The following is a 25,040-nucleotide window of genomic DNA, read 5'->3' as shown; positions in this document are numbered from 1 at the left end:
TGTGTGTGTGTGTGTGTGTGTGTGTGTGTGTGTGTGTGTGTGTGTGTGTGTGTGAGCATGTCCGCATGACTTGCCAATTAATGTAAGATGATTTAAAAAAAATATTGAATTTAGTTGATTATTTTGCAGCACCTCCAGAACATTCATGTAAACAGAAGTGAGGGCGACCTGGAGGCATCCACCAATGTTAAAATGCGTAAGGGGGTGTCCTATTAAGAGGACATTATGTGCCCTATTTGAGCCAACAAAGTGCTTAGAATGAAGATGCTGACGGTTGAACAGTGAACAGTTGGTCCATTGTTCTACTGCCAAGATAGAATCCACATTCCTGAATATGCGTTGAGTCTACTTTTTGAGATCTCTGGACTAAAAGGGATATTATTATGATGTATCAAATAAATACAAATAGTTGGGAAATGCACTAGTGCCTCAAAGGTCCTGGGTTCGATTCCCGGCCCCGGGTCTTTCTGTGTGGAGTTTGCATGTTCTTCCATGACTGCGTGGTTTCTCTCAGGGTACTCTGGCATTCTCCCACCTCCAAAGACATGCACCTGGGATAGGCTGATTGGCAACACTAAAATTGGCATTAATGTGTGAATGTGAGTGTGAATGCTCGTTTGTCTATATGTGACGAGGTGGAGACTTGTTCTGGGTGTACTCTGCCTTCCGCCCGAGTGCAGCTGGGATAGGCTTCAGGCCCCCGTGACCCCAAGAGAGACAAGTGGTAGAAAATAGATGGATGGAACCTCTTTGATGAACCAAACAGAATCTTCAAAGGACCTGCAAAGCTACTCAGTTCAACGAGGATTATTATTACTTTTGACCTTTTCATGGTCACTAAATTGTAACAATCTGTCACTTCATTTCTGTTTGTGCTTCCTTGTTTTGTCTTGATTTCCTATCAGTGCTCTTATTTTGATTTATATTTTCTGCATGTCTCACTGAGCACTGTTTTTCCTTCACCTGCTGCTGATTAGGCAGCCTTGCCTCACCTGGTGCTAATTATCAGCAGGCTCGAAGGTTGCTTTATGTTGAGAACTGTTACATGCAAGACTGCTTTATCTCTGTTTGAGTGAATTAAAGCATCTTACCTGATCTTCACTCTCCTGGTTCCTGCATCTTGGGGGTCACTGCAATTGCAGCCATGCGAGCTACTGACATAAATTATCGGACATCTTAGCTTCGTCTCCAACAGTGTTCACACCGATCTGATCCAAACACAACAAAGGATTACAGATCAAGAGCTAAGTATATCAGTGACAAAAATCAATGATAAAATGCAAAGATGAGCAGCATCAACAGAAGAAATGGAGAAACTGGATTTGCATTGCATTGTTGATGTATTTGGTTAATTTTATAACGTAATAAAGTGGTAGTGAGCTGTCAAAAACCAACCGAGGCAATGTAGGTTTGCTTCAACTGCTTGAAGAATATTTTCTATTCTGTTACTAACTGTAAAACGCAAGGCTCTGCGAGAAAACTCCACTCTATACAGCTCGTTAGCTTCCTGTTGCGAGTGAGTGGCGGTAATTAAAAGGATAAGTGTTATTGCAGCTGGAACTGATTGACAGTTACGGCTCAAGCAGTGACCTGTGGTGAGGTTCAAGGCAGGTGAGGCACTTTAGAGTTTTAAAAGGAATGAATTTCAAAGGTTAGTACAGGCTGCTCATTAAGAGGATAACAAGAAAAAAACTGTTTTAAAATACTTATCATATATGAAAAAACATTTCTATTATTACCTTTCAGTGTAAAAGAAGGATATGTGCTTATACAGTACAGGCCAAAAGATTGGACACCTTCTCATTCAATGGGTTTTCTTTATTTTCATGGCTATTTACATTGTAGATTGTCACTGAAGGCATCAAAACTATGAATGAACACATGTGGAGTTATATACTTAACAAAAAAAAGGTGAAATAACTGAAAACATGTTTTATATTCTAGTTTCTTCAAAATAGCCACCCTTTGCTCTGATTACTGTTTTGCACACGCTTGGCATTCTCTCGATGAGCTTCAAGAGGTAGTCACCTGAAAGGGTTTTCACTTCACAGTTTTGATGCCTTCAGTGACAATCTACAATGTAAATAATCATGAAAATTAAGAAAACGCATTGAAATGAGAAGGTGTGTCCAAACCTTTGGCCTGTACTGTACATTTACAGTACTTTAATTATAAAAGTCTGATCACCTTTCGCAATCAGACAGAAAGTCCAGTTTGGGGACATTTTTGTGCTTAATCCTCCATCTTGGAACCCACAATTATTCACTCATTCATTCAGCAGATCACAAAAATATTTTTCTTGTATTTTGTCTGCATAAATAAAAAATTTTTTAAACAAAATCCACTGGCTTTTAGTGTTCACAAGCACCTACTAGCTCATGTACACCCTCCCCGCAAACCCCGAATTCATACTGACATAGTGTTTGTGGTGACTAAAAGAGTACTACAGCACCTCTCAGTATGATTTTTTTGTTTGTTTTTAGAGTCTGATTAGCAAGAATAATGACATCACACATACATGAAATACATTACAGATGTTTCTGAAAACATATCGACGACATAGCAGACTGGAAATACTCGCTTACGCACTAAATGGGGGAAAAAAATGGCACTGCCTCATCTGGTTTCTATGAGCCCACTAAGGACATGACGCAATGAGGTAACGCATGTCCCCAAACTCAGAGAGTATTTTTTGGGGTGCACGTTTTCAGAGTGAGCTGGTGTGGCATATGCTGGTTCCTCTACACAAGAGCATTGCTCAATAATTCAGAGACTTAATTAGAAAACTAAGGGTGACAAAATGCGTACCTGGAGAGCATAATCAAGGGTCAAAATACATGTTGATTTCTCTTAGGGAAGGTAGGGAAGGGCGCTTACATGACAAAGCTTTTATTTTTTGGCCTCTACTAGTAAAGTCCCAAAGATATGTTGGTCGAAACGTATCAACGGGTTGGCAACAATCTGCTCTACAACAATATGATGATTTGCATGATGGGAAAATCTAATCTTTTCTATGGATTCAAACTAATATCTTGACTTATTATTGCCAACACACAACAACAAATGTATAGGGAGAAACTATTGTTGTAATAAAATGCTATCTCTGACAAATAATAGACCGTCACCTCTGCTTAGCACCCCCTTATTTAGACAACTTGAACTTGACTTGACATTTACTCATAAGCCGTGAGATTTAGCCATCTGTTAGGTTACAGATTACAATGAACACTGATTGCAATCCACTGCATTCAGCCTGGATTTCTAAGGCCCACAAGGAGGCAGCGTTCAAAACCATTCCGCTCAATCGAAGCCCACACTTACACACCTGTTAAAACAAGAGACAAAATGAAAAGCGATTTGTGGCTGCGGTGTTAATCCCCTTAGTGTCACACTGCCTTGCATTGGGGAGCATTGTCCCCTTGAGGACAGTCCCTAAGAATATCTGACTTGATTGAGTCTCTAAAGTAACCCGTACTTAAGATGGAAACTATGCAAGATGAAGGTTTATAGTCTGCCTGGTAAATATTTTACACTGCATGGCAATAACAAGGGAGTTTAAACTGAGAGTAAATACTTCAGTTTAATCAGAGGTATGTAAGGTATCCTCATATTGGAATGATTGTATATATGCCAACATATTGTAGTCTGTTTGCAACATTTGGTACACAACACAAGACATTAAAAAGGATTGACTCATAACTCTGGACTTTAAATTCAATAATCTGTTATCAATATGTGTCCTAATTAATTAATTGATTATATAATCAATCAATCAATCAATCAAAGTTGATTTATATAGCCCTCAATCACAAGTGTCTCAAAGGGCTGCACAAGCCACAATGACATCCTCTGCTCAGATCCCATATCAGGGCAAGAAAAAACTCAACCCAATGGTCACAATGACAAACCTCGGAGGGGCCCGCCAATGTGGGGACCTCCCCCCTGGGCGACCAGTGCAATGGATGTCAAGTGGATCTAGTTAATAGTGTGAGAGTCCAGTCCATAGTGGGGCCAGCAGGGGATCATCTTGAGTAGAGACAGGTCAGCAGTACAGAGACGTCCCCAACTGATGCACAGAGGAGTGGTCAACTCCGGGTCCCGACTTTGAACAGCTAGCGCGTCATTTGTGGTCACCTAATAACCTCTCTACGCAGAAGAGGGGGGAAGAGCAGAAAAGAGACGGCAGATCAACTGGTCTAAAAGGGGGGTCTATTTACAAATTAGTTTTAAGATGGGACTTAAATGCTTCTACTGAGGTAGCATCTCTAACTGTTACCGGTAAGATATTCCAGAGTACTGGAGCCCAAATAGAACATGCTGTATAGCCCGCAAACGTTTTTGGGGTTCTGGGAATCACTAAAAAGCCAGAGTTCTTAGAACGCAGATTTCTGACCTGGACAATACAATCAGCAAGATAGGATGGAGCTAGACCGTTTAGTATGTTATACCTAAGTAGTAAATAATATAAGTAATATAAAACAGCTTTAAAGATATAAGGCATTAAACTGGTGTCATACTGCATCCGCCATTGTCAAGTCAGAATTAAAAGGGGACCTATGATAAAATTCACCTTTCTGACTCACATGTTACAGTGTTGGATCCTCGTGTTGAACAATGCCAAAGCATCAAATCATAAGGTTCACGCATTTTGCCAAGAGCTGGCTTGCAGTTTTGGATGCCTCTGTTCATGGGGTTTTGCAGTCTGGCTACGTAGTGACGTCACCACAAGGTGGACGTACGTCTTTAGACATTAAGGCAAACTCTCAGCCAGAGGAGGAGGAGCTCTCCCCCTCTGCTTTATTTTCATCTAATCTTGGCATGTGCATAATAACACCGACGTGCAACATGTCGTGACATAAATGCAGCTGTTTTTTATGCAGCTCTGAATCGATCTATGGGTGTGCGAGTGTACATATAATGTTATGACCGAGTGAATCTACAATGTTTAAGAAGTTCATTTTCGACAGTGTGTAACAGGGACCAGCAACTTCAAGAGTAGTGCTGGCTGCTGGGCTGCGAGCTCAGGCTTTTAGTCAGCACACTCGACTCTCAATACACACGGCCAGGGTTCGAGTCCTTGTGCGGAATGAAGCAAAATGGCACGGGAGTGAACCAGCTGGGTTACACGTGTCTGGAAAAAAATAGTGGGGACTGCTTGTGCGCGCTCTATGCTCTGTGTGTGCATTTTGACACACTTAACATCATGTGCCTCGGCTCTGTACGTCACGCCACACAGTGGCATGCAAATGGAAAAAAATACCGGTATTTTTCAAAGACAGTTTAGTACCATTTTTAATTCATTAGTACCGGTATACCGTACAACCCTAGTATCTGTGCACGGCTCTGACTATCAATCAAAGTCAATCAAAATTTATTTATATAGCCCTAAATCACAAGTGTCTCAAAGGGCTGCACAAGCCGCAACGACATCCTCGACTCAGATCCCACATCAGGGCAAGGAATAACTCAACCCAATGGGCTACAATGAGAAACCATGGAGGGGACCGCAGATGTGGGCACCCACCCTTGGGCGACCGGTGCAATGGACGTCGAGTGGATCTAGTTAATAGTGTGAGAGTCCAGTCCATAGTGGGACCAGCAGGGGATCATCTTGAGTGGAGACAAGTCAGCAGCGCAGAGACGTCCTCAGATGAGTGGTCCACCCCAGGTCCCGACTTTGAACAGCTAGCACTCATCTGTGGTCACCTAATCTGTGCCCGCCCTCTCCACAAAGAAGAGGGGGGGGGGGGGGGGGGGGGGGCAGATCAACTGGCCTAAAAGGGGGGTCTATTTAAAGGCTAGAGTACACAAATGAGTTTTAAGATGAGACTTAAATGCTTCTACTGTGGTAGCATCTCTAACTGTTACCGGGAAGGCATTCTGACTAGTGGTACGCGTACCCCAGTTTGAGAATCACAGATCTGGATCACAAATAGTTGTTTCAAATGTCGATTAAAATGATCATAGGTCTCCTTTAAGGTTTTCAAACGTATAGTAATAATAGATCAACGTTTCCTTACGTGACCTTCATGTCCTTTAATGCAATCTTTTCAATACAATCCAAAAAAGAAACATGGTGTAAACAAGGTGTAAAAATACACCAAAGCAAATTCTCATCATTCACCCTTGTGTGTTATCACAGTGAATCCTTAGCTTCTTATTTCCAAACGCATCCTTCAGGGAGATTCAGCTGGAGGATTTATCGGTGATTATTTTATTTATATGCCATTCAGAGCAGTCACAAGGTCAGTTTCATTTATATCAGCTTAAAATCTCCAAACAAACTTACACATGCATTTTATTAGTGAATGTTAACACGAACCCAGTCATCCCATCCATGTGAAGAGTGAGGGGGCAATGACTTTAAAGCGCTCTTATATTATGAGACGCTGTTATTTCCTGGGTATATAAGTGAAAGAGGTCAACTGCAGTGTGTGTTGTGGTTGTTGCCAAGGCTGAATCATCTACGAAGAAGCCTTAATTGTTCTGGGCATTGTATCGCTCTCAGAGGTCAACATCCTATGGCAATATTTGTTTTGTTATGCCTAAAGTCCAATTGCTCCAATCCTTGGGTTTATGACAAAAGCTTGGTGGCATCCCCATCACATACCAAAGTCACGCCCCAACCCAGCATTCATTTAAGGCTTTGTCCTAAATATAGGCGTTTGCTTTGCCTCGATTGCTGAGGAGACCTTATAAAAGCCTTTGCACCATTGCAGTTCACATTTTATGGGCTCAGACTTACTGCTGGTAAGGATGTTTGTGTGTTTACTATTGTTGTTGTGCTAGCTACTGTCAAGTGCAGTTCAGATAATTGTCAAAAACCCTACAATCAATGAAACAGCGTCTACTTCTAGAGTGAACTGCAAAGATGAGTTCGGATGCTGAAATGTCTGTGTTTGGTGAGGCGGCTCCTTACCTGAGACGACCTGAACGGGAGCGGATCGAGGCCCAAAACCGTCTTTTTGATGCCAAAACGTCTGTGTTTGTGGTGGATCCAAAGGAGCTGTTTGTCAAAGGCACTATACAGAGCAAAGAGACGGGCAAAGTGACTGTTAAGACCGACACTGGAAAGGTAGAGTACAACGGAGAAGAAGTGTATGTTTCCATTTGCTTATCCATAACCTTTATCATTGCAGGTGGGAATAGTTACGGATGATGAAGTGTTCCCAATGAACCCCCCAAAGTTTGACAAAATTGAGGACATGGCCATGATGACCCACCTCAACGAAGCAGCTGTGCTCTATAACCTCAAAGAGCGTTATGCAGCATGGATGATTTACGTGAGTAAATCCCTGTTGATCAACAACCACAAGATGTATTTTGAAGATACCAACATTATTAGAAACGTAACACTTTTGGCATTACTCATGACCAGGGGTCCCCAAACTTTTTGACTCGGGGGCCGCATTGGGTTAAAAAAATTTGGCCGGGGGCCAGGCTGTATATATATATATACAGTCGTGAGCAGGGGTCCCGGATCCGGCCCCCCAGCATCCAAAATCCGGCCCACAGGAAGTTCTAAGTTAAAAAAAAAGTTTTTTTGTTTTTTTTTAATCTTTCCTTTCTAATCCATTTTCTACCGCTTGTTACTCTTGGTGTCTCGTAGCCGCTCAGGCAAATCATATTGTCTGAAAATGAATTTTCCCATCGATAACGTGACAATGTATATATATATATATATATATATATATATATATATATATATACATATACATATATATACACAGTATATATACAGTACAGTATATATATATATATATATGTATATATATATATATATATATATATATATATATATATATATATATATATATATATATATATATATATACAGTATATATACAGTACAGCAATGGCGCCCCATAATACACCTGCTGTGAACCTGTTTTTATGTTTTTATGTTTTTATTTATTCTATTTTAATTATTTATTTTTTATCGTGTTCTGTTTGTGTTGTGTTGTGTTTGCTCGGTACTCGTTTTATCTTTTAACCTGTTCATTGTACAGCACTTTGGCTACCCCTGTGGTAAATTTTAAATGTGCTTTATAAATAAAGTTGATTTGATTTTGATTTACAGTATATATATATATACGTATATATATATATATATATATACAGTATATATACAGTACAGTATATATATATATATATATATATATATATATATACAGTATATATACAGTACAGTATATATATATATATATACATACAGTATATATACAGTACAGTATATATATATAGTGTATATACAGTATATATATACATATATATGTATATATATACAGTATATATATATATATACACATACAGTATATATATATATATATATATATATATATATATATATATATATATATATATATATATATATATATATATATATATATATATATATACATTGTCTTTATAATCCGTTTTGTCATTTAACATCAATTACCATTGATGTTCATCAACATTTAACATTTTCACGTTATCAATGGGAAAATTCATTTTTAGACAATATGATTTGCCTGAGCGGCTAGGAGACACCAAGAGTAACGAGCGGTAGAAAATGGATTAGAAAGGAAAGATTAAAAAAAAAAAAAAAAAAAAAAACTTTTTAACTTAGGACTTCCTGTGGGCCAGATTTTGGATGCTGGGGGGGCCGGATCCGGCCCACGGGCCGTAGTTTGGGGACCCCTGCTCATGACAGTCAGTCCAAATTCTTAATAGTATTTGAAGATGACACACAAGTTAAGTCTTCAGGCCAGCGTCTTCTAAAGATCCCAAAAACTTGTTTTAAAACCCGTGGAGCTATGGCCTGGCATTCCAGGCCATAGCTCCCAGACTCTGGAACAATTTGCACCAGTCCCTCCATGATCTTGACTGTGTTGTCACTTTTAAGAAACATTTGAAAACTTCTCTTTTTAGTAAAGCTTTTAGTTAATGCACCTTTTAACTATCAATTTTAATTCACTTTGTATTCTTTTATTGATGTTGCCCCTGTTGTTTTCATTGAATTGTTGGTTGAATTGTTTACTTCACCTATGTTTTGCACAGCGCTTTGTGATTTTATCTGTGAAAAGCGCTTTATAAATTAAATGTACTTACGTACTTACTTACTTACTTAAGTTTAAAATGCATTTTTGGTTAAATCACATTCAGTTATCAGTGTATATTGTTGTTTAATTTTGATAACCCTGGTTTCAAAGTTTTTAAAAATCAACAGACAGCATAGTCATGTTTTCAGGGCTTCCAGCATGTATTCAGTTTCCACTGAGTGACAGTGTGAATAAAGATGACTGGGGCATGGGGATGCATTCAATCTGTTTCAGGCTATCAAATAGAATTAATCCGTATTGAAAATAATGATGAATTAAAAGATTAGTATTTCCCCCCAATGGTTCATTGGCCATTTTGGGGCTTGAGCTTAATTGAGGCTGTAGGCTTCAGACTTTGCACACCTGTAAAAAGTATTTTCTAAGACTAACTTTTACTCCATCCACTAACCTCTATATATATATATATATATATTTTTTTTTTTTTTGTGAAGTGGAAAGTAAGATCAAATTAAACAAACTGAACAACTCGGTGAATCAGGCCCATCATGTGTTGTGTTGTTATTTCAGACCTACTCTGGTCTTTTTTGTGTCACTGTGAATCCTTACAAGGGACTCCCAGTGTACAACCAAGAAGTGGTAGTGGCCTACAGGGGCAAGAAGCGCCAGGAGGCACCGCCACACATCTTCTCCATCTCAGACAACGCCTATCAGTTCATGCTCACTGGTAAACTGCCTGTACTAACTGCACTATCACTTCTACATGTGGTTCCACTGTAAGTGTACAAATGTTTCTTTCAGATAGAGAAAATCAGTCCATCCTTATCACGTAAGGTTGACTCAAACACTATATTATTATACTGTATACGACACTATAGCCATCCACCCATTTTCTACCGCTTGTCCTATATATTGTAATTAAAAAATAAAACAACGAATGATTCTTTTTTGTCCTGTAGTGGAGAATCCGGTGCAGGAAAGACTGTCAACACCAAGCGTGTCATCCAGTACTTTGCAACAATTGCAGGGTCTGGCGACAAAAAGAAAGATACCGGTGCCACAGGCAAGTTGCAGGTAATATCAAAATGATTGACTTCTCTTTTCTTATAGCCTGCTGTCCAAATAGTGTTAAAATCATCTTTATTTCTAGGGTAATCTGGAGGATCAGATCATCTCTGCCAACCCACTTCTTGAAGCTTTTGGAAATGCCAAAACTGTTAGAAATGACAACTCGTCGCGTTTTGTGAGTGATGGGTCTTATTTATAAGATTGACTATGAGAGCTTCAGCAAAATTCTGCTTTTGCAAATCTACCCATATTAACTTTGTGTGAAGCAAACACCTCTACCAAAAAATGCCACCTGACTTGTTGTTTTTGTAGAAATTGGTTATGTAGTCTTCATTAAATTATGCTGACTAAGCAACAACCATCCCCACAATGTTTGGACTTAGCAGAGGTAGCAATGCTCAATTGTGAATGACACGGGCAGAGAGCTGATATCAACAATATTTGTGCTCTAAATTAAGTTGTATGAGAGTTCAAAAACAGTAGAATCACAACACATAATACTAAGATGGGTGTCTAATATTTTGGTTACCTTCAAGGGGTCATCTAAAGCCCTTCCTTGTGGACTACATAACATGTAATGGTGGTTCTTTGGTACATTTTTGCATAGATTATGTTTTACAAACATCTTAAAGCCGCACTCTGACCGTCTCTTCAGAATGCGTCTTATTTACGTGGCTCCACTTTGACTGCGTCTTCTCTCCGTCAGCCATTTGTAGTTTTTAGCGCTTCCATATCCAGTCTACTGACAGATTTAAGTTATAACTAAACACTAATTTGTATTAGAAATGGCAACAGCGGAGGATGCATGTGCATGTACAAGCAAGTCTGCCCCACAATAAGAGGATAGAAAAAAAGAAGAAACTTATTGGCTACAATGTCGGACTACAGTGGCCGACTTGTGCAAAGTTCTTTGGGTAGAACTGGACCATTTATAGAGATATCCGCTGACGTCAGCAATGGGAAAAACGTCACAAATTGGGCAAATTCCAAATGGCTCCTTTGGAGGAAGTATGAAGGAAGGCAAGATTGTTGGATAAATAACTCTGCCATGCCTCCATGGTTTGATTTCACATTTTTGGGACTGATGCAGATCACAAAAACAGGTACTAATAGGTAAGAAGCATTGGTTTTGCATATTTGATCCCCTTTAAGAGGGTAAAATATTAGAAACATCTCTCAGTAGAAAAGAAGAGAAGGGAACTTAGTGGTGGAATAAGGAAGTACGGGAAAGTAAGAAAGAGTAAGAGGTTGAATAAAAAACCGTGGGAAGTATAGTCGGGGAGATGAAAAAAGTAAACAAGAGTACTAGGTGCCAAATCTTAAAGGCAGTTGTGAGTCTGTAGAGAAAGGACGAAGAGAAGGACTTGTATCATCTGGTTAGATAGAGAGAGACCAAACTTTAAAGGATGTGCGGTTAGGGGGGATTAAAGAAAACAACTGGTTATGTACTAACGAGTGATGGGAGTGCGATGAGAAGATGGATAGAGAGTGCACTTTGATGTCAATTTTGCATAACTTTTGCTCCATAGTCACTTTTATAACCTACTTTCTGCGTATGTCTGCAAGAAGTTGGTTTGCCGGGGTGTGCCCAGATTATAAATAGAACCCCGCCCTACCCTCGCCAAAAGAATCAATTTTAATCTATTGAAAATGTACTCTGTTAAGTATCCATCTCAAGGTCGTCACCGCAATTTTTCTTTTCCAGACATAGCCGAACATAAACTTCATAAACAGTACAAAGAATCACCGGGTCACAACATTAGATACACTTGCACACTCCGATCTTTACAGCACAGCCTCTGAATTTATGCTACTATATGTTGCTCATCAATGTTATGTTAACGTCACAATGGCATCTCTTTTCCTGCCGTAGTACAGCGGCTAATCCAATTTCGTTGTGGGCCAAATATTGTGGACAAATAAACACAGAATTATTTATTCTAAAGTACTTTTTTTATTGACATAAAGCAGGCGGGAGTGCGTGAATTGAGATAGAAAAACTGCTGTGTCAGCTCAGCAGAGCGGGGGAGGCTTGCCAAGACCATGTCCAAGAATGAGCACATACAGTATGTACATCTGCCAGGGTGTGATGTCACAGATTCCTCCCTGTTAAAAAAATAGTCCAAAACCCTGCTAAGCCTATATCAAAATGCATGAACCTCATGATTTGATGTGTTGGCATTGTTTAACATGAGTATCCAACACTGCAACAACAATTTCTAAGTCAGAAAAGTCAAAATTCATCATAGGTCCGCTTTAACATAATTTTGGAGAGCGAGAAGATGCCCGAGCAATATCAAAGAATTGCTCTTGTAGGGATCTTTAAGAATCAAGGTGATGTAAATAGCTGCAACAACAACAGACAAATCATGTTGATAAGCCATACCATGGATATATGGCAATGAGTTATAGAAGTTAGGTTAAGACTTGATGTGATGATTAGTGAGCATCAGTGTGACTTCATGCCCAGAAAGAGTACGACAGAGGCAATGTGCGTTCTGAGAGTGCTGTATGAGCCGTAAAACTTTCACTGTGTCGATGGATCTCGAGAAAGCTTACGATAGACTGTCAAGTGAGAAGCTGTGTTTCTGGTGCAGAACATGGTACGTATGAAGATAGCAAAACAGGGAAGTTGTGGAGTGGAATACCTTCTTGTTCACAATAGTGATGGGCATGTTGACAGATGAGATGAAGCGGGACTAACCATAAACTATGTTTGCTGATGACACAGTCATCTGTCGTGAAATTTTCACTCAGAGCGAGCAGGATAGACATGTTTAAAACCGGGAGACATCCAAGAGGCAAGGTTGAGATGTTTGTGGGGGGATAGTGGATATATTGGACAAAGGAGGTAGAGGATGAAGCTGATAGACATGAGGAACACAAGGAGAACACATAGGAGGTTGATCGATGTAGAGAGAGGACATGAAGAGGGTTGGTATGACACAAGAAGTTGCAGGGGTGAGATGGAGGCAGGCGATCCGCTTTGACGATCCTTAACGGGAGGAGCTGTAAACCAAGAGATCTTTGTAAAGTCTGAGGTTATGTAAGGTCAAATATTATGGCGAGAATGTCTATTTTCATTACAATGCAAACATTTTGTATGTTTCATCTATCAGGGCAAATTCATAAGAATTCACTTTGGAACAACGGGGAAGCTGGCCTCTGCTGATATAGAAACGTGTGAGTATCAATGAAAATGAACTATACACTTGTACTGTTTTAACTTTTAATCCTGATAAACTCATGTTTGATAGACTTGTTGGAAAAATCCAGAGTTACGTTCCAGCTGAATGCAGAGAGAAGCTACCATATTTTCTACCAGATCATGTCCAACAAGAAACCTGAGCTCATAGGTAACTTAGGGCCAATCATCAAGTTGGTATTTTAAAATGAGTAATTACTATGTACTTCATTTAAATATTTCCTGCAGAGACTCTGCTTATTACCACCAACCCTTATGACTACCCATTTGTCAGCCAAGGGGAGATCAGCGTAGCCAGCATTAATGACGGGGACGAGCTGATGGCCACAGATGTAAGACAAAAAGTTGAATGATTTATCGAACCTACAAATTTTGTCACAATGTGTTTTCAGAGCGCTATTGATGTCCTTGGATTCACTGGAGAGGAGCGGCTCGGTATCTACAAACTAACTGGTGCTGTGATACATTATGGGAACATGAAATTTAAGCAGAAGCAGAGAGAGGAGCAGGCAGAACCAGATGGGGCAGAGGGTAATTGGTATTCATGGAACTCTGCACTATGTTTTCATGGTTCCATGTAAGAAATTAATTCTAACTGTAGTTCTTTTTCTTTCATGTTTTCTGTTCAAAACCAAATCAGTGGCTGACAAAGCAGCTTATCTGATGGGTCTCAACTCGGCAGATCTATTGAAAGCACTGTGTTACCCCAGAGTGAAAGTTGGGAATGAGTATGTCACCAAAGGACAGACTGTGCAACAGGTACTGTACATTTTGTTGGAGATAAATTATTTAACAATTCCAATGTAATCATTCCTCAAGTGCCTTTAACTCTACAACAGGGCTATTCACCTGGCAGCCCTTGAGCCAAATCTACAGTATCCCGGGAATGACACCAGACTGGCCCATGAGTTTAGTTCGAAAAACTTGGAAGAGACAAACATTTTGGCAGCAGAAAAAACTCTTGAGCATTGTCATAGAGACAATATTTGCCAAGTTTTTTGCAGTAGGTTCTTAAAAACAGCAAAGGGCTCCCGTTGTAAAGACAGGGCAATTGTTTTTCCAAATGTTGTTACTCTGACAAAATGAATAGCAGATGTGTCTTAGAATAGTTGACGATTAAACGATTCAAATCACACAAGTCTGATTCGATGATCAACCCCAGGGCGAATCGTCAGACATTGAATCCCTCCCCTCCCAGAAATGCGAGTTGAGTACCCACAAGGCTCTCGACTATGAGAAGCCTTAGTCGAAGACAGCCCTAATAAATGGCCAAATGTCATATGTCCTCTGCATTTTTTCTCAAAAGTATACAAAATAAGAGTAATCCTGAAGGGAGAAGTCCGGCACCCTGGTCTTTAGCTTTCAGGAATGTGGTCCCTAAAACAATTTGTTGAATAGCCCTCCCTATTGACATGTAAAGGGTGGTAACAACTAATATCCCAAAGTGATACATTGTGCTAGAAGCTAGTGATAAAAAATGTCAACAGTACTAGGTACCTAGTAGTTAATGTTTGACCAGATTAAATGCCACGCTGCTGTGGGTTATTAGTACAATGCATCTTGCTATCACAAAACCTTTGTAAAGCCCTTGCCAGTTGGGCGTTGTAATCCATGACCCATGTAAGATGCTCGATGTTGTGGTACTTGAAGTTTCAGCGAAACAAAACTCAAAGTTGGCAAACTATTTATGTTTTTTCGATTCTCCTGGCCAATAAAAAATTTGAAGAGTCATAGAGTTTATAATTCTCAAAAATTATCCAGGTTTTGAAATGCTCCTTAGCATTTTGTAAAATTTCCAACTGAACTGCTGTGAAATCATGGAATGTTGACAAAGATACTACTGATTCAGTTTGTCATAAGTAACTACACTGTACACAATATAGTCACACTGTTTTATATCATTACAGGTATACAACTCCATTGGTGCTTTGGCCAAATCCGTCTATGAGAAGATGTTTATGTGGATGGTCATTCGCATTAATCAGATGCTGGACACAAAGCAGCCACGCCAGTTCTTCATTGGCGTATTGGATATCGCTGGTTTTGAAATCTTTGATGTGTGTGTGCATTCATAATTACTGGAGTCATAAAAGAACCTTGTAGTTCAAGTCCAACGGTTGTCTTTTTCAGTATAATAGTCTGGAGCAGCTGTGTATCAATTTTACCAATGAGAAACTGCAACAGTTTTTCAATCATCACATGTTTGTGTTGGAGCAAGAAGAGTACAAGAAGGAGGGCATTGAGTGGGAGTTCATTGACTTTGGGATGGATCTGGCTGCTTGTATAGAACTCATTGAAAAGGTTAGTTACATCTTTTACCCAACATTCTTGATAAATCATGACAATTTTACCTTCAAACCACTGTTCTCCACAGCCGATGGGCATCTTTTCCATCCTGGAAGAGGAATGCATGTTCCCCAAGGCATCAGATACAACTTTCAAAAACAAACTCTATGACCAACATCTTGGAAAATCCAACAATTTTCAGAAGCCCAAACCTGTCAAAGGCAAAGCTGAGGCTCACTTCTCCTTGGTTCACTATGCTGGCACTGTGGACTACAGCATCACGGGTTGGTTAGACAAGAACAAGGACCCGCTCAATGAAACTGTAGTCCAGCTCTACCAAAAAGCAGGCCTAAAACTATTGGCCTTTCTTTATTGCAGTTATTCTTCATCAGATGGTAAGTCCTTGAATTACTAACACTTTTTGGTGACACGCTTTGGTTGTAAAATTATTTATCATAAAATATTGATTGTCAGAGAACAGTGGCAGATCTGGAGTTACGGCAAAGAAAGCTTCAAAAAAGAAGGGCTCATCTTTTCAGACAGTTTCAGCTGTTTTCAGGGTAACATCTTTATGAAACACAGTCTGAGTGCATTTTTAAAAGTTTGCCACATGGTAATGACACTGATTCTTTCCAACAGGAGAACCTTGGGAAGCTCATGACCAATCTCAGGAGCACCCATCCCCATTTTGTTCGGTGTCTCATTCCAAATGAAACTAAAACTCCAGGTATTTCTGTTTTACAGGACTATACACTCACAGGTCACAAAAAGTAAGGAAAGCCTGATGTGACCAACTCAATTAAATTTATTTAGGATAACCCCTTGAGATTTGTCAAAATAGCTAAAGCCATTCAATTAATTGCACCGTTTCAATATTTTGTGGAAATATGTTTTTCGTTAGATTCAAAGTTTAGTTGAGCACACAAAAAGATGATTAGATTGAGCTATTTTCAAATAAAACAGTGCAAGTCCCAGGTGACTAACCCTAGCTATTGAGTGCCTTCTTTTTGTTGTTTTTATTGTTTGTCTTTTCAAGAATGAAAAATGAGTTAAAATGATAGGATTATACAGACTGGATTAGACATTTGGATTCTAGTCATACTTGCCAACCTTGAGACCTCCGATTACGGGAGGTGGGGGGTGGGGGCGTGGTCGGGGGTGGGGCAGGGCGTGGTTGAGGGCGTGGTTAAGAGGGGAGGAGTATATTCCATCCATCCATTTTCTACCGCTTATTCCCTTTGGGGTCGCTGGAGCCTATCTCAGCTACAATCGGGCGGAAGGCGGGGTACACCCTGGACAAGTCACCACCTCATCGCAGGGCCAACACAGATAGACAGACAACATTCACACTCACATTCACACACTAGGGCCAATTTAGTGTTGCCAATCAACCTATCCCCAGGTGCATGTCTTTGGAGGTGGGAGGAAGCCGGAGTACCCGGAGGGAACCCACGCAGTCACGGGGAGAACATGCAAACTCCACACAGAAAGATCCCGAGCCTGGGATTGAACCCCAGACTACTCAGCACCTTCGTATTGTGAGGCAGACGCACTAACCCCTCTGCCACCGTGCTGCCCGGGAGGAGTATATTGACAGCTAGAATTCACCAAGTCAAGTATTTCATATATATATACTGTATATATATATATTGTGACAGTTTGACCCCACACTGTCACTGTTTGACCTTTGGACTTCCTCACAAACCGTGCACATTTGTTAGGAAGCTCAACATGGACACAAACATTCAATCTTGTTAGCCAGTGAAAAGCATGTGCTCAACAAACAAATTGTTACCTGTCACTCACCATGGCTCTGAACAATTGACCAAAAGAGTCAGGGTGGGGTTGAGGGCTTTATATAGGTGACCACACCTGCATTCACTAATTAGGCCAAATTTGGGTCGAACCATGATCCTCAAATGCTGGGTGTTACAGAAGGACACTGGACATTTAAAAGTTGTGTTGTCTAATCCTGAATATACTATGTACAAAAAAAAGACTGCTCTACACATGCAAAAGTACTATGTGAATACTTTTTAGACATGTGATGGTTATTTATGGTGTAATTTACAAAATAACTGTTTTCTTAATTCCCCCTGTCAAATTGGTCCTAGCTAGTGGGCGGGGCTAAGGGCTATTTAAGTTGGAAAATGCTGTTTTCTGACAGTCTGCTGTCGGTCACTGCCAGAGGAGGTTCGCTGTCCTGAGCAAGAGTTTCGGTCTCCATGCATCAAACATCTACTGAGGTGATTATTTTGATGATGAGATTATGTTGTGTTGTAACCGGTTAAATGAGTTTTGTTGAATGCTAATTGATTTTGCTAAATCTGTTTTGATTATTTAATTCTTTACTTTGACATATTTAATTATTGACCTTTGATTGTGAATATATGTATTTTCATATAATGGATAATTTACATTTTGATTATTTTTAATATGCTTATTTTGATGAATTATATAGGCCTATTTAACGCATGCAACTTCGAAATGTATCCATCCATCCATCCATCTTCTTCCGCTTATCCGAGGTCGGGTCGCGGGGGCAGCAGCTTAAGCAGGGAAGCCCAGACTTCCCTCTCCCCAGCCACTTCGTCCAGCTCCTCCCGGGGGATCCCGAGGCGTTCCCAGGCCAGCCGGGAGAGATAGTCTTCCCAGCGTGTCCTGGGTCTTCCCCGTGGCCTCCTACCGGTCGGACTTGCCCGAAACACCTTCCTAGGGAGGCGTTCGGGTGGCATCCTGACCAGATGCCCGAACCACCTCATCTGGCTCCTCTCGATGTGGAGGAGCAGCGGCTTTACTTTGAGCTCCCCCCGAATGACAGAGCTTCTCACCCTATCTCTAAGGGAGAGCCCCGCCACTCGGCGGAGGAAACTCATTTCGGCCGCTTGTACCCGTGATCTTGTCCTTTCGGTCATGACCCAAAGCTCATGACCATAGGTGAGGATGGGAACGTAGATCGACCGGTAAATCGAGAGCTTTGCCTTCCGGCTCAGCTCCTTCTTCACCACAACGGATCGAAACAGCGTCCGCATTACTGAAGACGCCGCACCGATCCGCCTGTCGATCTCACGATCCACTCTTCCCCCACTCGTGAACAAGACTCCGAGGTACTTGAACTCCTCCACTTGGGGCAAGATCTCCTCCCCAACCCGGAGATGGCACTCCACCCTTTTCCGGGAGAGAACCATGGACTCGGACTTGGAGGTGCTGATTCCCATCCCAGTCGCTTCACACTCGGCTGTGAACCGATCCAGTGAGAGCTGAAGATCTTGGCCGGAGGAACCCATCAGGACCACATCATCTGCAAATAGCAGAGACCTAATCCTGCAGCCACCAAACCAGATCCCCTCAACGCCCTGACTGCGCCTAGAAATTCTGTCCATAAAAGTTATGAACAGAATCGGTGACAAAGGGCAGCCTTGGCGGAGTACAACCCTCACTGGAAACGTGTCCGACTTACTGCCGGCAATGCGGACCAAGCTCTGACACTGATTATACAGGGAGCGAACTGCTACAATAAGACAGTCCGTTACCCCATACTCTCTGAGCACTCCCCACAGGACTTCCCGGGGTACACGGTCGAATGCCTTATCCAAGTCCACAAAGCACATGTAGACTGGTTGGGCAAACTCCCATGCACCCTCAAGGACCCTGCCGAGAGTATAGAGCTGGTCCACAGTTCCACGACCAGGACGAAAACCACACTGTTCCTCCTGAATCCGAGGTTCGACTATCCGGCGTAGCCTCCTCTCCAGTACACCCGAATAGACCTTACCGGGAAGGCTGAGGAGTGTGATCCCACGATAGTTGGAACACACCCTCCGGTTCCCCTTCTTAAAGAGAGGAACCACCACCCCGGTCTGCCAATCCAGAGGTACCGCCCCCGATGTCCACGCGATGTTGCAGAGTCTTGTCAACCAAGACAGCCCCACAACATCCAGAGCCTTAAGGAACTCCGGGCGGATCTCATCCACCCCCGGGGCCTTGCCACCGAGGAGCTTTTTAACTACCTCGGCAACCTCAGCCCCAGAAATAGGAGAGCCCACCACAGATTCCCCAGGCCCTGCTTCCTCATAGGAAGACGTGCTGGTAGGATTGAGGAGGTCTTCGAAGTATTCCCTCCACCGATCCACAACATCCGCAGTCGAGGTCAGCAGAGCACCATCCCCACCATACACGGTGTTGACACTGCACTGCTTCCCCTTCCTGAGGCGGCGGATGGTGGTCCAGAATTGCTTCGAAGCCGTCCGGAAGTCTTTTTCCATGGCCTCCCCGAACTCCTCCCATGTCCGAGTTTTTGCCTCCGCGACCGCTGAAGCCGCACACCGCTTGGCCTGTCGGTACCTGTCTGCTGCCTCAGGAGTCCCATGAGCCAAAAGAACCCGATAGGACTCCTTCTTCAGCCTGACGGCATCCCTCACCGCCGGCGTCCACCAACGGGTTCTAGGATTACCGCCATGACAGGCACCAACTACCTTGCGGCCACAGCTCCAATCGGCCGCCTCGACAACAGAGGTACGGAACATCGTCCACTCGGACTCAATGTCCAGCACCTCCCTCGTGACATGTTCAAAGTTCTTCCGGAGGTGGGAATTGAAACTCTCTCTGACAGGAGACTCTGCCAGGCGTTCCCAGCAAACCCTCACAATGCGTTTGGGCCTGCCAGGTCTGTCCGGCATCCTCCCCCACCATCGCAGCCAACTCACCACCAGGTGATCGGTAGAAAGCTCCGCCCCTCTCTTCACCCGAGTGTCCAAAACATGAGACCGCAAATCCGATGACACAACTACAAAGTCGATCATGGAACTGCGGCCTAGGGTATCCTGGTGCCAAGTGCACATATGGACACCCTTATGTTTGAACATGGTGTTTGTTATCGACAATCTGTGACGAGCACAAAAGTCCAATAACAGAACACCACTCGGGTTCAGATCCGGGCGGCCATTCTTCCCAATCACACCTCTCCAGGTTTCACTGTCGCTGCCAACATGAGCGTTGAAGTCCCCTAGTAGAACGAGGGAATCACCCGGGGGAGCACTCTCAAGTACTCCCTCGAGTGAATCCAAAAAGGGTGGGTACTCTGAGCTGCTGTTTGGCGCGTAAACGCAAACAACAGTCAGGACCCGTACCCCCACCCGAAGGCGGAGGGAAGCTACCCTCTCGTCCACCGGGTTGAACTCCAACGTGCAGGCTTTGAGCCGAGGGGCAACAAGAATTGCCACCCCAGCCCGTCGCCTCTCACTGCCGGCAACGCCAGAGTGGAAGAGAGTCCAGCCCCTCTCAAGAGAAGTGGTTCCAGAGCCCTGCTGTGCGTCGAAGTGAGTCCGACTATATCCAGCCGGAACTTCTCCACCTCACGCACTAGCTCAGGCTCCTTCCCCCCCAGCGAAGTGACGTTCCACGTCCCAAGAGCCAGCTTATGTAGCCGAGGATCGGACCGCCAAGTGCCCTGCCCTTGGCTGCCGCCCAGCTCACACTGCACCCGACCTCTATGGCCCCTGCTATGGGTGGTGAGCCCATTGGAGGGGGGACCCACGTTGCCTCTTCGGGCTGTGCCCGGCCGGGCCCCATGAGGACAGGCCCGGCCACCAGGCGCTCGCCATCGTGCCCCACCTCCGGGCCTGGCTCCAGAGGGGGGCCCCGGTGACCCGCATCCGGGCGAGGGAAATCTGTGTCCTTTGTTTGTGTTCTTCATCGAGGTCTTCGAAATGTATATAGAATATAAATGTACTATATATAATATACGATACTAATATTGCCTCTATTTATTACCAATACAGATTGTGGGTGCTTTGTTTTTTTCTGTCGTTGTTCATCTTTTGACACTTTTTGGGATTTCAATAAATGTTTGTAAACTAATACCAACTGCGTGCCTTGCCATCCTTGATTTGAAAGTCTGGTTTGCAAAGGTTACATTACCTTCACCCGAGCCGGGGTGTGACATATGGTGGCAGTGGTGGGATGGCAAGCCGCAGAGTTTACAAAAAATCTGGCAGAGAGCAGGCCAGAACTGGTTTGAGATCCCAAGTGTCGGAGGTGGCAACGACAGAGGAGACTGATGAGATGGCTGGTCGAGGGGCCATGGCGATGAGGCTGGACCGGACGACTATGGCTGAGGAGCGTGAAGTTGGATGGAACACCGAGGAGTCCGAAGAAGACGTCAAAGGTTTTGAGAACTCTGGGGCTAGGCGTAAGCAGCATAGGAAAGGGTCTGGGAAGGCTAGGTGGTCTGCTGAGCCACCAAGGACTGAGAGTGTTAAGTGAACCTGTCCTAGTTAACATGTTCCAAGACTTTTTGATTGGACAGCAACGTAGGGAAGCTGTCCTAGTTCGTGAACTCCAGGAGTTAAAAACTGTCTGTACAAGGCCTAGCCTAGATCACTCACTCACTAACCAAAATGCTAACCGTACTCCTGACGATAGTTGTTGTGAGCAGTCGCCCAAACCCAGAACTCGCCCACATCCAAATCTTAGTCCTCAAGCGTCGCCGTCCAGAGATTCCTTGCCACCTGACCATCATCTCCGACAAGGCCCAAAGATGCTCCCTTTCCAGCGGGGTGAGGACATCGAAAACTTTCTTGTCCGCTTCGAGCGCATCGCTCGCACCTGGGGCTGGCCTCAGTCTGACTGGGCCTGCCGACTTGTTCCACTCTTGACCGGTAAAGCTCTGGATGCCTATTCTGCGATGGAGGAAGATGCTTCCAACGTCTACTCTGACCTTAAAGAAGCCCTCCTTGCTAAGTTTGATATCTCTCCTGAGACTTATAGGCTCCAGTTCCGGTCAACCTACATTCCCCCTGGTGAATCTCCCAAGGAGACTTACAACAGACTCAAAGGTCTCTACAGAAGATGGATCAAGCCAGAGCAGCGTTCCAAAGAAGACATCGCAGAGCTTTTCATTCTGGAACAAATGCTTCGCTTGCTGCCCAACGAAATGAAGACTTGGGTCAAGGAACACGAGCCAGAAGACGGACTTACTGCTGCTAAACTTGCAGGCCAGTACTTGAATGCTCGTAAAGGACTCCGAATGCCAAGGCAGCAAAACAACCGTGTAGCAGCTCAAGGTGCAGCCGACCTGTCACACCAAAGAGGTGTGCAGAAAGCAGGTGGTTACAGCACCTCAGGGGACAACAGACTGTTCCCGAGACAGAGTCCAGTGAAGGATCTCATCTGCTACCATTGCCAACAGCCAGGGCATCGAGCCCCAGTCTGCCCCTTGAAACAGAAGACCTGGTATGACCAAAAAGCACGTCACAGGGTGCTACAGCCAGGTCAAAAGGTCATGCTCTCGCTTCCAACCTCAAGTCATAAACTGCTGGCCCAATGGAAAGGTCCTTACTCCGTGGTCAGACAAGCTGGTCCAGTCACTTATGAGATCTCACATCCAGAGAAAGGAAAGGCATCCCAAGTGTACCACATCAACCTTCTGAAGGAATGGAAGGAGAAGAAATCCTCTGTCGAAGGAAAGGATGTCCAGGCCAGTCAAGTACCTACTCAAAGCAAGGAGTTGCAAGAGGAAAAGGTGATGCTGGCACGGGAAGTGAAAATGGAGGATGATGTGGAGGAGACAGATCTGTCCATGCTCACAACACCACAGAAACCTGATGTAAGTCACTTGTCTGCACAATCTGCCCTTAAATTATTGCAAGTGTGTGAAGAATTCCCAGTATTGTTCAGTGGAAAGCCAGGAAGAACTCCACTAATTGAACATGTCATTCATTTAAAAAACCCAACACCTATCCGTTAGCGCCCCTACAGAGTGCCTGAGCGGCTGGTGGAGCCCCTCAACCATGAAATCCAAACCATGCTGGATCTAGGAGTGATTGAACCCTCAAACAGTGAGTAGTGTAACCTCATTGTCCTTGTTCCTAAAAAAGACAACACAATACGAGTATGTAGTGACCTATGCAAAGTGAACGCCGTTTCTAAATTCGATGCTTATCCCATGCCACGTATTGATGAACTTCTTGAGAAGCTCGGCAAAGCTGTGTTCATCACCGCCCTTGACCTGTGTAAAGTATACTGGCAAGTCCCTTTGGAGAAGGAGTCAAGGGAGTACACTGCCTTCCGTGGACCAAAGGGTCTCTATCATTACACGGTTATGCCGTTCGGACTCCATGGAGCCCCCGCAACATTTCAGCGGCTAATGGATCGCGTTCTGCAGGGGTGTGGCCAGTTCTCTGCTGCCTATCTCGATGATGTGGTGGTTTTCAGCACTTCCTGGAAAGACCACCTCTCTCATCTGCGTCAAGTCCTGCTCCAGATCCGTTCTGCCGAGCTCACTCTTAACACCCAGAAATGTGAATGGGCCAAAACTGAGGTGTGTTACCTAGGTTACCAACTTGGCAACGGGCAGATACGTCCTCAGGTGGACAAGGTGAAGGCTATCCAAGACAGTCCTAGACCCCGGACAAAGAAGCAGGTCCGGTCATTCTTGGGGCTTTCCGGATGGTACAGAAGATTTGTGCCCCACTTCTCTACCATCACAGCTCCTCTTGTCAAGCTGACAACCAAAGCATCCTAGTCTAATGGACAGAAAAATGTGAAACTGCCTTCACAAATGTCAAAACTATTCTATGCTCTTCCCCGGTCTTACAAAGTCCTGACTTCAATCAGCGATTCCTTGTTCAAGTTGATGCCTCCGGTGTGGGCCTTGGAGCCGTCCTAGCCCAAGGAAAGGAGGGCGAGGAACAACCGCTTCTATATCTGAGCCGTAAACTGCATCCCAGAGAAACTAGGTACTCTGCCATCGAAAAGGAATGTCTCGCCATCAAGTGGGCATTGGACAGCCTACGTTATTACCTTCTGGGACGGACCTTTGATCTGGAAACGGACCACCGGGCATTGAGCTGGATCAACTCCATGAGGGATAAGAACTCCCGTGTCACCAGATGGTACTTGGCGTTACAGCCCTATTGCTTCAACGTTACACATCGAGCTGGCAAAACTAACTTGCTAGCTGATTACCTGTCTCGTCTCCCTGGACTTGCTGTCGCTGGAGAGGAGGGAGGTAATGTGACAGTTTGACCCCACACTGTCACTGTTTGACCTTTGGACTTCCTCACAAACCGTGCACATTTGTTAGGAAGCTCAACATGGACACAAACATTCAATCTTGTTAGCCAGTGAAAAGCATGTGCTCAACAAACAAATTGTTACCTGTCACTCACCATGGCTCTGAACAATTGACCAAAAGAGTCAGGGTGGGGTTGAGGGCTTTATATAGGTGACCACACCTGCATTCACTAATTAGGCCAAATTTGGGTCGAACCATGATCCTCAAATGCTGGGTGTTACAGAAGGACACTGGACATTTAAAAGTTGTGTTGTCTAATCCTGAATATACTATGTACAAAAAAAAGACTGCTCTACACATGCAAAAGTACTATGTGAATACTTTTTAGACATGTGATGGTTATTTATGGTGTAATTTACAAAAT

General features: G+C 43.4%; 1 protein-coding gene and 1 long non-coding RNA gene across 3 annotated transcripts in view; one reads left to right on the top strand and one right to left on the bottom strand.

Annotated features, from left to right (window-relative positions):
• LOC133610663 (uncharacterized) overlaps positions 1-17,419 on the bottom strand; it is a 31,255-nt gene extending 13,836 nt beyond the window's left edge. The window contains exons 1-3 of one of the 2 annotated variants that reach the window (XR_009815905.2): positions 17,396-17,419; positions 6,920-7,022; positions 1,092-1,208 (exon numbers count right to left, since the gene is read on the bottom strand). This is a non-coding gene — a long non-coding RNA (uncharacterized lncRNA). Of the gene's footprint in view, positions 1-1,091; positions 1,209-6,919; positions 7,038-17,395 lie in introns of those variants that run through there. The other variant, XR_009815904.2, reaches the window with a different exon arrangement.
• The window catches only part of LOC133610657 (myosin-4-like), a 42,267-nt gene continuing 23,358 nt past the window's right edge, over positions 6,132-25,040 (top strand). Inside the window, exons 1-17 of the mRNA XM_072914088.1 lie at positions 6,132-6,245; positions 6,858-7,075; positions 7,140-7,283; positions 9,612-9,768; positions 9,843-9,870; positions 10,001-10,115; positions 10,192-10,284; positions 13,229-13,292; positions 13,367-13,465; positions 13,543-13,646; positions 13,707-13,845; positions 13,955-14,073; positions 15,222-15,371; positions 15,445-15,615; positions 15,689-15,995; positions 16,075-16,160; positions 16,240-16,327. Coding sequence (XP_072770189.1) covers positions 6,872-7,075; positions 7,140-7,283; positions 9,612-9,768; positions 9,843-9,870; positions 10,001-10,115; positions 10,192-10,284; positions 13,229-13,292; positions 13,367-13,465; positions 13,543-13,646; positions 13,707-13,845; positions 13,955-14,073; positions 15,222-15,371; positions 15,445-15,615; positions 15,689-15,995; positions 16,075-16,160; positions 16,240-16,327 — 2,068 coding nt within the window. The 5' untranslated portion in view covers positions 6,132-6,245; positions 6,858-6,871. The remainder of the gene's footprint in view (positions 6,246-6,857; positions 7,076-7,139; positions 7,284-9,611; positions 9,769-9,842; positions 9,871-10,000; positions 10,116-10,191; positions 10,285-13,228; positions 13,293-13,366; positions 13,466-13,542; positions 13,647-13,706; positions 13,846-13,954; positions 14,074-15,221; positions 15,372-15,444; positions 15,616-15,688; positions 15,996-16,074; positions 16,161-16,239; positions 16,328-25,040) is intronic.

The sequence above is a fragment of the Nerophis lumbriciformis genome, linkage group LG11, assembly GCF_033978685.3.
Source record: "Nerophis lumbriciformis linkage group LG11, RoL_Nlum_v2.1, whole genome shotgun sequence".
NCBI lineage: Eukaryota > Metazoa > Chordata > Actinopteri > Syngnathiformes > Syngnathidae > Nerophis > Nerophis lumbriciformis.
The sequence above is the reverse complement of the archived record's forward strand: the minus strand, read 5'-3'. Positions and strand labels throughout refer to the sequence as shown.